At 34.6% G+C, this 12,017-nt stretch overlaps 1 protein-coding gene across 24 annotated transcripts in view; it reads left to right on the top strand.

Moving 5' to 3' along the window:
* CELF2 (CUGBP Elav-like family member 2) overlaps positions 1-10,753 on the top strand; it is a 974,186-nt gene extending 963,433 nt beyond the window's left edge. For 23 of the 24 annotated variants that reach the window (XM_052000334.1, XM_052000335.1, XM_052000330.1 and 20 more), the window contains 2 exons: positions 1,545-1,688; positions 5,023-10,753. In XM_052000334.1, coding sequence (XP_051856294.1) covers positions 1,545-1,688; positions 5,023-5,150 — 272 coding nt within the window. In that variant the 3' untranslated portion in view covers positions 5,151-10,753. The remainder of the gene's footprint in view (positions 1-1,544; positions 1,689-5,022) is intronic. The other variant, XM_052000315.1, reaches the window with a different exon arrangement.
* The last annotated feature ends 1,264 nt before the right edge of the window (positions 10,754-12,017 follow it).

Raw genomic sequence — 12,017 nt, 5'->3', positions numbered from 1 at the left:
CCTGCTGCAGAAGGTACTCTACCAGTACTGCTCTCTCCTCTCTCCCTAGACACCAAGCACATCACATCAGAGACATACCCAATCTCCATTATCCATTCAATTTGGGGTATGGCAGGGTTGGACATTCCAGAGCTGACTAAGGGTGGGAGGGCCACATTTGTCTATCAGCTATTTGTCCTATAATACCCTTTGATCCCAAAAATCTTTTGCCATTTATAGACTAGAAAATGTTTATCTGCCATCTAATATTTAATTCTTTTTTCTTTATTTCTCTTTTTTAACTTCTAGATTGATCTGGTAGAGGTGGGTGGAGGGTGAGATAATCAATATGAAGAGAGACTTGGGAGAACAAACCCTTCCAACTGATCGAGTTAAACAACTTTATCAGCAAGCACTTTTCCCTTATTTCCTGAAGTGCAGTTATCTTCTGAAAAGTGACAGCCAAGGATACGAAGGCCAGTTGGATTAGTTCCATCTCTCACTGGCTTCTACAGTTAGAAATCTAAAGTCCACAACTAGAGAAAATGGATTAGCTCTGGTATCCAATGCTAAAATGTTCATCCCTAGCCCTAAGAAAGTGGTCTCATCTTCATTTACCATTATTTTAATAAAAGTGATAGCTTGACTAAGTATTACAAAGTTTGATAAACTACAACTAACTAAAAAGTTATATAAATGATTGAGAAATTTATGAATTTAGGTCAGCAGCAAATTTATTCTAAATTTATGGAATTCATTTAGATTTCAGGAATGTTCTATAACAGGGCTTCTTAAACTTTTTCCATCTTTTCACCCCAGAAATATTTACACAATCCCTGCCTGGTATATAGATGTACAAATCAAATATTTACTGATAATAAATCATAAAGAAATTTTTAAAAAACAATTCTTTGGTGTGTATATATATATATATGTATGTGTGGATATATAATTTTTATCATTTATTAAAGATGAAAGCAAAATTATATATTAATGAGATTGTGCACTTGTTTATTTTTTACTAAAAGAATTAAATTTTGGAAGAATATTTGATACCTTTCACTATTGCCAAATTTTTCACGACCCCCCCTCCCCCACATTTGCTAACAGGACCACATATGGGGTCATGACTCATTTTTAAGAAGCTTTGCTTTATAAAGCAAGTCATCTAGTGAATACTGGTTCTTTCCTGAGTTCTCTCTTTTTACCTTCATTATAAGAAAATATGAATTTATAAGAAGTGTAAAGCAAATATGGCCCCAAAGAAATAGAAACCATTCTTAACCAGCTGCTTTTTGGATCATAATTGCACTTTAAGAAATCAAGATAATGAGGTACCACTTTTTAACACCTAAGGAACTCTAGGAATCAAGAAGATGTGGAGAAGGATTGCTTTTCTAAGATAGTTATATTTTAACAATGACATTTTGTCCATCTGCTTTATTTTCTTTTAGTATCATAGAAAACCAAATGCTTAGCTCATCAGATCTTAATGCATCACTAAGAAGAGGCATACCACCCTAGGGAAAACAAAGCTCTCACTTTCTTTTTTTGTTTCTTCTCAGGTCCAGAAGGGGCAAACCTCTTTATTTATCACCTTCCACAGGAGTTTGGAGACCAGGACATTCTGCAAATGTTCATGCCTTTTGGAAATGTTATCTCTGCTAAAGTCTTCATTGACAAACAGACCAATCTGAGCAAGTGCTTTGGTATGTAAAAGCAACCAAATAAGATGGTTACAATTTCTTTCCAAGAGAGAAATCATAAAAAGACTAATATTTTTAAAAAAAAACAGAATCTTTGTTAAGTTTTCGATATTTTCTAATTTTACATATATAAAAGCATCATCACAGAATAAGACTGCACATCTTAGAGTCACGAGATTTCAGTTCAAGTTTTTGCTATTCTCAAGCTTCTTGATCTTGGACAAATTGGGCCTCCGTTTCCTGATTTATAAAATGAGGGAGTTTAACTAGAAGACCTGTAAGAGTTCATGCCTGTTCTAGTTTTGTGTAAATCTCTGTATGGGCAAAGTAATTCAATAGAATATGTATAGAACTGCTAAAATCTGACAGCTAGATGTGGCAAACAAATGCAACTAATTATGTCTTATGTTAGCAGCTTCCATTTACTGTAGTATTATTCTTCCTTATTAAAAAATGCCTAATTATTCTCCATTGTGCCGTAATAACTACATTTTAAACTTTATAGATTTAACCCAACATGGTCTCATATTAACATGCCCAAGAGTGACAATAATGGCTCACCTTTCTGTACTTCGGTGGTTACAAAGTGTTTTTCTCAAAACAATTTAAAGATCACCCAAGTGTTATTATTCCCATTTTAGAGATGAGGATGCTGTGGCTCAGGGAGGTTAATTTTTCCACTATCATATAGCTAGTAATAACTGTCAGAGGCAGGAGACCTCCAGACCTCACATTCCATGTTCTTTCCATTAGACTACACTCCTCAGCTTTGTAGGATGTTCTGATCCTATGCTTGCATAGATTAGCAGCACAAGCATTTTGTCTCTGACAACTGACTAATTGAGCTCTAATATTATCCAGGTATTAAGATGAAGGGTGATTGGTATTATTAAATTTAGATGGCTGAATTTAGACCAAATTTAGATTTGCATTTTATCCCCATAGTTGCCATGTAAATAGCCATGTGACCAGTAGCAAGTTATCTATTGAATGAATGAAAAAGCTTTTATTAAGTGCTTACTATGTGCAAAGGAGAAGAGGGAAAGGGAATAATTATTAGGTACCATGTCAGGTATTTATCACGCAAAGAGTTTTTCAAATATATCTTATTTGCTAAGCACTGGGGATACAGAGAGAAAAGGGGAATAGTCTCAGTTCTCATTGAACTCACATTCTAGTTGGAGATAACACATAAAGGTTTCAGCTGCAAGCCAGATAGAGCTATCCCATAGTCCTGCAATATCTGAACCTATTTTTCCCATCTTTAAAAAGAGGGTATTAATCAGAGGAAAATACTTCATCATCTCTAAAATTTTATAGAAATGCAAGTTATTCTTATGAAGTACTTTGTTAAACCAGGGATTCAGCCATAAGACAGACCAAATCAAACCTTGTCCCACCCTAGTACACAGACATATAGAGCAATCATATCTCACAGAATGACAGTTAAAAACCATGGAAAGGAAGATAAATAACAGATAAAAAATTAGAATAGGACCCACTGTATGTATTAAATCTTAATCCAGAAAGATAATATTTAAGTCTACTCCATGTTTTTAGGAGGCTGCTGGAACAGAAAATGGGGATGATAGATTCTTTTGGTCTCAGTGAATTAATGCTACCTCAAAGGATATCATTTTTTTACCTGGAATAATTTATTCACTTAGCAAAATCAAAACCATTATGAAATAAAACACAAGGGAAATTGCATAGTAATTTTATTGTACATTTAAAAGAAATAGCAAATTATATTTAAGAAATTCACCACTTCATGTACAATCATCCTTTTTTCTATTCTATGATTTAGAAGTGTATATTTTGTTTCTTAAGTCTAGAAAAAATAAAAGTATAAAAAATGAAAAGGAAAAATTTCTGTTAGGGGAAAAACCCAAATACAATAACTTGATAATGCAAGATGTCATCATAAATTGTCAGTAGATGATACCCAGTTATGATATGATCAAGAGATTAAGGTAGAGTAAGTACAGATAGAAAGAAAAACAAATAGAATTGTTTGAAGTGGAGGGTAAAGCTAGAGTGGATTCTTAAAGAACAAAAGGATATGTGAGATATCTTAAGGCAAACTTCTAAGGTGGCTAAACAGTGCCTTGCAAGAGATCACAAAATATGCGCTGGCCTGATTTATTATCAGAGAAACTAGTGTCTTGGAGATGGATTTATTATGGTTTTAGAAAACCATTAAATATTTCCTTCCTTTTCCTTTCTTAGGAGTGCCGCTATGATCATAGAGTTCATAGCTATTGCCTGTATCACAGATTGTGTTTTCAGATTAGATTCGTTTATAAGCTCTTTGAAGGAGAACATGGTTTCACATTAAAACCTTTGCACAATACTTAGCACAAAGCAAGCGCTGAATATATGCATGTTAAATTGAATGTAACCAAAAGTCACTTTCCTTTACTTCCTATATTCAAGTAGAGATGCTTCTTGTGGTCTCATTCTCTGGACATTTTGCCAACCTCACAGACAGAAGACAAAAAACGAAAACAGTGGAGAAATTAATGGGAAGCTAGAGTTAAAGAGAATTGATTGGTCCAGAAATCTGGGCTATTGGGTGATAGAACATAAGTGGTTTGTCCAAAAGTACCTTGAATTATTTCTATATCCAAATAAATAAGTTTCTCTCAGATATTAGAACAAACTGTTGACAGAGTTCTGATTTCTCATAACTTTTGTTTTGTAACAGAACCACTAGTATTTTTTTAATAGCTTTTTATTTACAAAATATATGCATGGGTAATTTTTCAGCATTGACAATTGCAAGACCATTTGTTCCAACTCTTTCCCCCCATCCCCTCCCCCAGATGGCAGAACCACTAGTATTTTTAATTTGGGGTCTTCTCTTGAATAACAGCCCTCATCCAATTTTTAGAAAAATTAATCAGATCAGATCACGGAATTGCCTCGTAGATTAAGGCTATATGCATACAAATCTGTTTGCCTTGATTCAGTTAAAAGGTAGAAGTTGAATTCAGACAACTAAATTTGGAGTGTGTTTTATTGATGTTGCTGTTTTATGTTTTGGTTGGGAGCGAAAGGATATGTCTCTGTGAGACCAAAGAATGAACTTGACTAGATTTTTCAGCAATTATTTCAACAGTCAAAGTAAAAGCTGTGACTAAGGGGGACAATGTGCAGCTATGTCCTATGAACTTGAAAAGCAGCTGTCCATACCCCTTACCTATTGCAATTGAAAAATGTTAGTGATACCATAAAATGCTATCTGTTCTAACCTTATTTTTTTTTTTTTTTTTGGCTCTCTTCTCTTCTCCCCCCTTCATTCCCTCTCTCTCTATCCTTTTCTTCTATTTTCCAGGTTTTGTTAGCTATGACAATCCTGTCTCTGCACAAGCTGCTATCCAAGCTATGAACGGCTTTCAGATTGGCATGAAACGCTTGAAGGTCCAGCTGAAGCGTTCCAAAAATGACAGCAAACCTTACTGATCTTAACCCCAGAAGCTCACTGCTCTTATTTTAGCTTTCTTAGGGTAAGTCCCATGAGCCAGCCTGTTCTCCACAGGGAAGGCAAAGGAGGACCACATTGCCAACTTTCACCAAGAGAGACAGTTATTTTTACATTAACGCCTCCATTCCCCTACCCACCCACCCACCCAACTCGCCATTATCAAAACTTGGGCTACTTCTTTCCTACGAGTAAATTCCTCCAGTTGTGCTACTGTATTCTCTTTTGTTTTGCGACTTTAATTGTTTTTTTTTTTTCATTCTTTTATTTTTTAAAGAAAAACACAAAAAATAAATGACATCTTGAAAAGTTAGAAGACAAACTCTAATGTGCAATTTAACTCTGAAACTGCCGGTACCCTTGAGAGCACTGGCTAGGAATATTAATGGATGTCTGTCTGAACCTAAGAAAGGGCACCAGCAGTTTAGAGTTTAATGTGGTGGCCTAGAGTGAGAGCAAAGCCAAGAGAAGCACTTATTCAAAATTAAGCAAACAAACAAACAAACAAAAAAAGTCTTTCCACTACATGAATTCATTATAATAAGAAGGATTTTATTTTAGGGTTCAAAAAACATGAGGTTTATTGGTCAAATTATTACACTGGTTGTCTTTATTTTACCATTGTTTTTATTTTAGTTTTTAGAAAGGATTAATGTAAAAAAGATTTAGAGGATCTGTTTCTTAAAGCTACAGGGTTTAAAAAATAAAATAAAAATGAGTGAAAATACTTGATGTTTCTTGACAGATAAATTTAATAATAATAAATACATAAATAAATACATAAATAAATAAAAAAGAAAGCCACAGGCCTGTAAATTTTATTTGTAAAAAAAGCATTTCTATTTTTATACAAAATTTTTACTGCCTCAGAAATAATGGAAGTTATTTATTGCCTATTGTTAACTTATTGGATACCTAAAGAGCAGTTCTCTGTGCTAGCTAGATCCTTTTGAAGTAGTCTCTAGAGTACTCGTGCCAGGAATGGGCTTTTTTTCACCGTTGAACCCTAGACCTAAAAGTTCATGCTTTATCCTCTCGTTGTTTGTATGTCTGGTTATTTTATTTGTAGTTTCCATTATCTAGTTTACAATTCAGCTGTCTGACTTTTCCCTTATGTTACATTTGTTGAAACTGGTCCCTTCCCCCTTCCCCCTGCACCCCCAAACAACCGAATCCATCCCCCTTCTTGCTCTCTCTGGATGGATTCTCTTGGGGTTTCATTGTGCTGTGGATACAGATTGTAAGAAATGCAAATTATGTGAATGGCTCCTAGACTCCCTAATGAGTTAAGATTTGCATTAGTTTTCTCCTGCACCCATAAAAATGATTTTGTTTCTGCTGCATAGATTTCTGTGTAACTTTTTACTCTTCCTTGTTTTTTCCCTAGACATCTTCATGCCCGTTAGTTCATCGTTTGCCTAGCATGTCCCTGTGGCGTCTCAAAAAAAAAAAGTTTCATCGTCCCGTCATTGTTTCTGATGTCTTTCTGACCTCTCATCATATTTGGTTCTCCTACTGACCTTTGAAATTTGCATGTGACCTCATCTAGCTATGAATTCTGGGAAGTCAATGTGAAAAACATTGCTGCATTCATGCAAGACTGAAATTTATTATTAGACAAATTAATTGTAGAAGAAAAAAAAAAACCTGTGGCAAAATGTTTCGTTCTTTCTTAATTTTTTTTTTTCTTTTCGTAAAAAAAAAAAAAAAAAAAAAAAAAGACTTGAAAGTATTATACAGGGATTGGCATTCTTCCCGGTCACTGGTAACAATAGCAATATGTGTCCAGGGACACAGAATGTTGGTTTCTAACAGACTACTTCCAAAAACAGTTTGAGAAAAAAAAAAAAACTGTCTGATTTTAAGTCTCTAGAGGTCTGTAATCGTTTTTACATTTTTCAGGCAGTGTAAAGTTTTTTGATAAGGCCATTTTAGGTGGCTCACTTTCTCATTAAGATATATATATATAGAACCACTTTTTGTAGATTAGAATAAGAAAATATTTACCCTGTTTTGGGGCAAATGCTACCTATTTGTGTCACCTTTTGCTGAACTGACTCACAGTTAGACAATCCATGGTTTAATGCACATGAAATTACCTATATTTTATACTGTTCCAATGTACAGAAGAAAGGTTACTGTAAAACTGTGTTACGTTGGTGCTTCTGTGAATTAAGTTGTGGTTTCATCATGAGTCTTATGGTCTTAAGTGTTCTATGTTGATAAGACAAGTTTAAAAATTTGGTTTACTTGAACAAAACAAAAAAGAGTTTCAAAAAAAATTGTTTGCTTAAAAAAAATTTCATGTGAGGAAAAAAAAAAAAACTATTCCAGAATAAGTTTTGTGTTGGCTTGTGAAGCATTGATGTCATTTTTTTATTGTGGACAATTTAGGTGTGTTTGTGTTCAGCAAAATGTGATCTGTTTTTTTTTTTTCTTTTAAAGGAAAAAAAAAAAAAAAAAACAGTGAAACTATATAGTGCCAAATTCCAAAGGTACTTCCTTCCTAGAGCTTCAGTGTGTTTCTTGTGAGAAGTAATTTGATAACATGGGTATTTTATTATGTGTTTTGTATAAATCCCTAATATTAAAAAAAAAAGAGGTTAAAAAGTTTGTTAACTTGCTATCCTGTGGTCTTGTTGCCTGAAATTGTTATTGTTTGTTATTTCTCTTTGATGTTTTTTGTAAGACATTGTATAAGTGCCCATGTCTCACTTTTTTAACCACTCTGCACATCAATGCTGTGAAGGCAAACCTCACAATGTATTTTCTTCATAATATTATGGAAACCTCTAAGGTGAGAAAGTTTTGAACTTTTAACCCTTTCTACCCAGAGCTGTCTGGAATGTTGGTATCTTTGATACATCCACCATTTTATTGTTGGGTTTGTTTGGGGGTGTTTCTGTTGGGTCAGTTCTTCCTCCTGCATTTCCCCCTCCTTCCATATACCTGATTTTTTGGCGGGGATTTTGATTTGATTTTTTTGTTTGTTTGTTTGTTTTTTAAACATGTTGAAATCTAAAAGAAGGAAAAAAAAATCCACAGGGCAGATCTGAAGGGTAAAACCAATAGTATTTTACCATTCTCCAAAATTCCCCTTCCCTTCATTTTTTTCCTTTCACTTTTAAGGACTTAAAAAAAAAAAAAAATCTTCTCAGAGAGCTCTACATGTGCTGCTGTAATTTGCTGTTCAGTATTAAATAATAACAGTTTCTTACTGATTCTCTCCTCCCCTCAACCCATTCCCTCAACAAAATGGTGAATTTTAGCACCTGATGATATAATTTTTTTTCCGATTTGTTTTTGAAATCAAGAGTGGTGGTGCATTGTGGCCGAGAACTTTTTAATGTGCACTGCAATTTAAACTACTTTTTAAACAAAAATTTCCTGGTTAACGTTTACAATCGGCCATTGTGCTGGGGATTGTATGAGCCCTCTGGGTATGGCCTATAAGTGCAGAGTACCCAGAATTTGAAACTGGTAGCCCTTTCACTGCCTTTCTGACGTTACTTTGTTGGACTAAGTGCATCTGAGGAGACTGTACAAGCAGAACTCACTTCTCATTACTGACACACACAGAAAAAAAAAAAAATTGCCAACCAAATACCCATCAGCATTAATTACCTGCTGCCGTTTTTCTAAAGTGCCATATTTCTTTTTATAAAATCAAACATAGACATCATAAGGTCTTGACAAGACTGAAGGCCGTAACAACTACCAAATGCAAAGCCCTTTCAGAAAAACATAAAACAGGTCATTGGTATCTTCTCTGTGGCTGGGTACAATGCTGATGACCTTCCTTTCTCTCCTCTGACTCACTCGCCCCTTTCAGTTTATAATGTGTATGGATTGTGATAGCCCTGAGGTGGAAAGGACTAGCCTCTCATGATGCAAAAAAAGCAAAAAAAAAAGAAAAAAAGAAAAAAAAGAAAAAAAAAGTTTCCTTCTTATAGCACATGCACTTACGATGAAATGATTTTTATTATCCTCACACGTGTTTACTACTGCTGGGGCCTTCCTTCATCCTTTGAGGGCTATTTGTACTTCCTGCAGCAATCTGCTTAATAACAAAACAGATCGCACATATGTCTCTCATATATATCTATATACAGGGTGTGTGTATATACATATATATAAACACAAGAGAACTTCATTTGAATCTTAGACTGTTTCACTCAGAATCTTCTCATTTGTCAACCACATAAATTTCCAAAGGTTTTTTTTCCCCAATTTCTTCAGCAAAAGTTACTCTCCCTGTCCCCTTTTAGCCCCTTCCCCACCTTCCTCTCGCCCAGAGTGGACTGAGCACTATTTAGGAGAAAGCTGAGGGTGAGCACTTTTAGTTGAGCATTTCTTTTGCAGGCAACCAAGATATGGTAGGTTTGATGGAAACGTCTGTCCTCTTCCCCCCTTTTATTTGTATGTGTCGTCTCTGTTAAGCAACTTATCCCTCCTTAGTGAGGAATCATGCTCCGGTTTACTTTGACTCAGAATATCAAAAGGAAAAGCTGCAAGGGTGCAAAGGGCCTATGCCAGAAGGAATAACAAAACAAAACAGGGAAATTGCTTTTTTAAAAAAAAAAAATAAAAAATTAAATGTAGAGAATAGTAGTTTTTAAATTAAATTAGAGACTTGCAATGAAATGGCAATCCTCAAAGGCATAAATAAGTTCATCTTTCTTTCACCATAGGGGTTATAGTTCTTTGGCTTGTGCTACTCTGGAACCATTTTACTGTTTCTGTTTTTATTATCTTAAGTGCTAATTAACAACAAGAAGAAAAAAAATTGTAGTTTCATTACCTTTTTGGATAATGTCATACAAAAAAAATGTATTTGTGTTTTTTTTGTGCTGTGAAAAATTGTTGTTTGTAGATTAATAATATGATCATTTTGTTTAGAATTACAAAATAGTTTTTTAAGTATTGTCTGAGAAAAGCCAAAGTTAATGCAACCTAGTGGAAACTGTAAGACCATTTGAGTATTGTTTCTGTTTTATTAATGCATTTGGATTTTGTTGTTCGATGGAATTTGAGCCAAAAAAAAAAAAAATGCAGGCTTTCCTATTTCTACAACTGATTGTACTTATGCATTTTGTACCAGTGGAACTTTTTATACTGGAGATTAAAAAAAAAAAAAAAAAAGGAAACTTTTGTGGCTTACTCTAGTGGGCCCCCTGACCATGACTGATTTCGAGTTTGATTTCTGGTTGGTAGAAAGAAAGTTGGTTTTCTTTTGAGAATTAAAAACTTTGGCTTGCTTTCTTTTTTTCCCTTTGCTTATATCTAGCGTTAGAATTTTGTCTTTTAAAAAGCGGTAAGTTTCACTTTTTATTCTGTATTGTGCAGTTACACAATAAGGTAATTAGAATTAGGAGTACTCAGTCACTTTAAGTGGATAAATGTATCAGTTAAAACTTTAGGGGTTTGCTTTTTTGCTGTTTAGATCAAAGTTTTTTCTGATTCTTCTGTCCTCATTGTGAACATAACCGTGTAGTTGAAACAGTCAAACTTATTTTTGTAACGTATGTTATTGTGTGATGCAGTTTTTTGCTTCTGTCTCCAATATTAAACCATTTTCCTAATACTTGTCTCTCTCTGCGTGTTGTATTGTTGGTGGTCATTATATGTTGGTAATACATCTGCACACCTCACTGTTTCACGTCCCTGTTTTTTTTTCTATTTGTTGTGTATGAAAGATACAGTCGATTCCACCTAAGTGAATATCTGATTTTGGGAAAAGGAGGAAGTGTGCACTTTAGCTTTCCTCAGTTTATTTCTGTACCATAGCCCACTTCAGCTTCTGGGCTTAGACTTGTTACTTTTTTTTTTTTTTTAATTAACAGTCGGTCTCTGGGTTCACTTAAGTAACTACCTACTGAGTTATATTTGCCAAGGCCTTTGTCAGTCATTTGATTACAGAAGCTCATTCATATTCATATTCTCTCTCTCACTTTTTTCTTTCTTTCTCTTCTCTCTCTCTCTCTTCTCTCTCTCTCTCTCTCTCTCTCTCTCTCTCTCTCTATATATATATATATATGTCTATGTGTCTCTCCCCATCTTTCTCTCTCCTTCTCCTCCCGCCTTTCTTCCTTTCTTCTTTTCTCTCCTCTTGCCTTCTTTCTTTCTGTCTTCTCTCTCCCTATTATCAATCTCTCTTTTTGCCTTTCCCTATTGTGCAAACACAATATGTTCCAAATTGTAGAAAGTCAGTTTCTGCTGTCAAGTGAATTCAACTTCAAAAAGGGAAACAGCACCTATCATTTCTAAATAGTCGTAACAAAATGCTTATAGAAAATTAGAGCTAAAAGGGGCCTAAGAGACCTTATTCAGCCCCTTTTCCCCCCATTGCCTAGGTAAGGAACCCAACACCTAAAACTAGGAAATGATTTGAACCCAGCTCTTCTGACTCCAGTTGAGTGTTCTTTTTCCCACATTACATCTCCCTGCTCTGTTTGCTAGCTCTTTGTAAAACTTTAGGAAACTTGAGAGAAGAGAAGAAGCTCCCCTGATATTTCTTCTAATTGTGCACTAGTCTATTGGCATATGATGAGAGTCAACTTTTTTTTAGGAACTAATCACATTTTAAATAGAAGTAAGAGACATGGGGGTGGGGGGGTGAGGGGTGGAGAGGAGGCTCACCAGATAAGTAAGATACATGTGCATGCATATATATATGAATGTATGCATATACATATATATACATACATATATATGTATAGATGCACACATATATATGTATATCAATATAATAAGAAACATAGGTGTTGCCAATCCATCAATCAGTAGATACAAAAAAAAATTTTAGAACTAAGGGAGCAGCTTTAGTTACTAAGGTTAATGGAAGACAA

The sequence above is a fragment of the Antechinus flavipes genome, chromosome 5 (genome assembly GCF_016432865.1).
Source record: "Antechinus flavipes isolate AdamAnt ecotype Samford, QLD, Australia chromosome 5, AdamAnt_v2, whole genome shotgun sequence".
Taxonomy (NCBI): Eukaryota; Metazoa; Chordata; class Mammalia; order Dasyuromorphia; family Dasyuridae; genus Antechinus; species Antechinus flavipes.
Note: the sequence above shows the minus strand (reverse complement) of the source record. Positions and strands in the feature narration are given on the sequence as shown.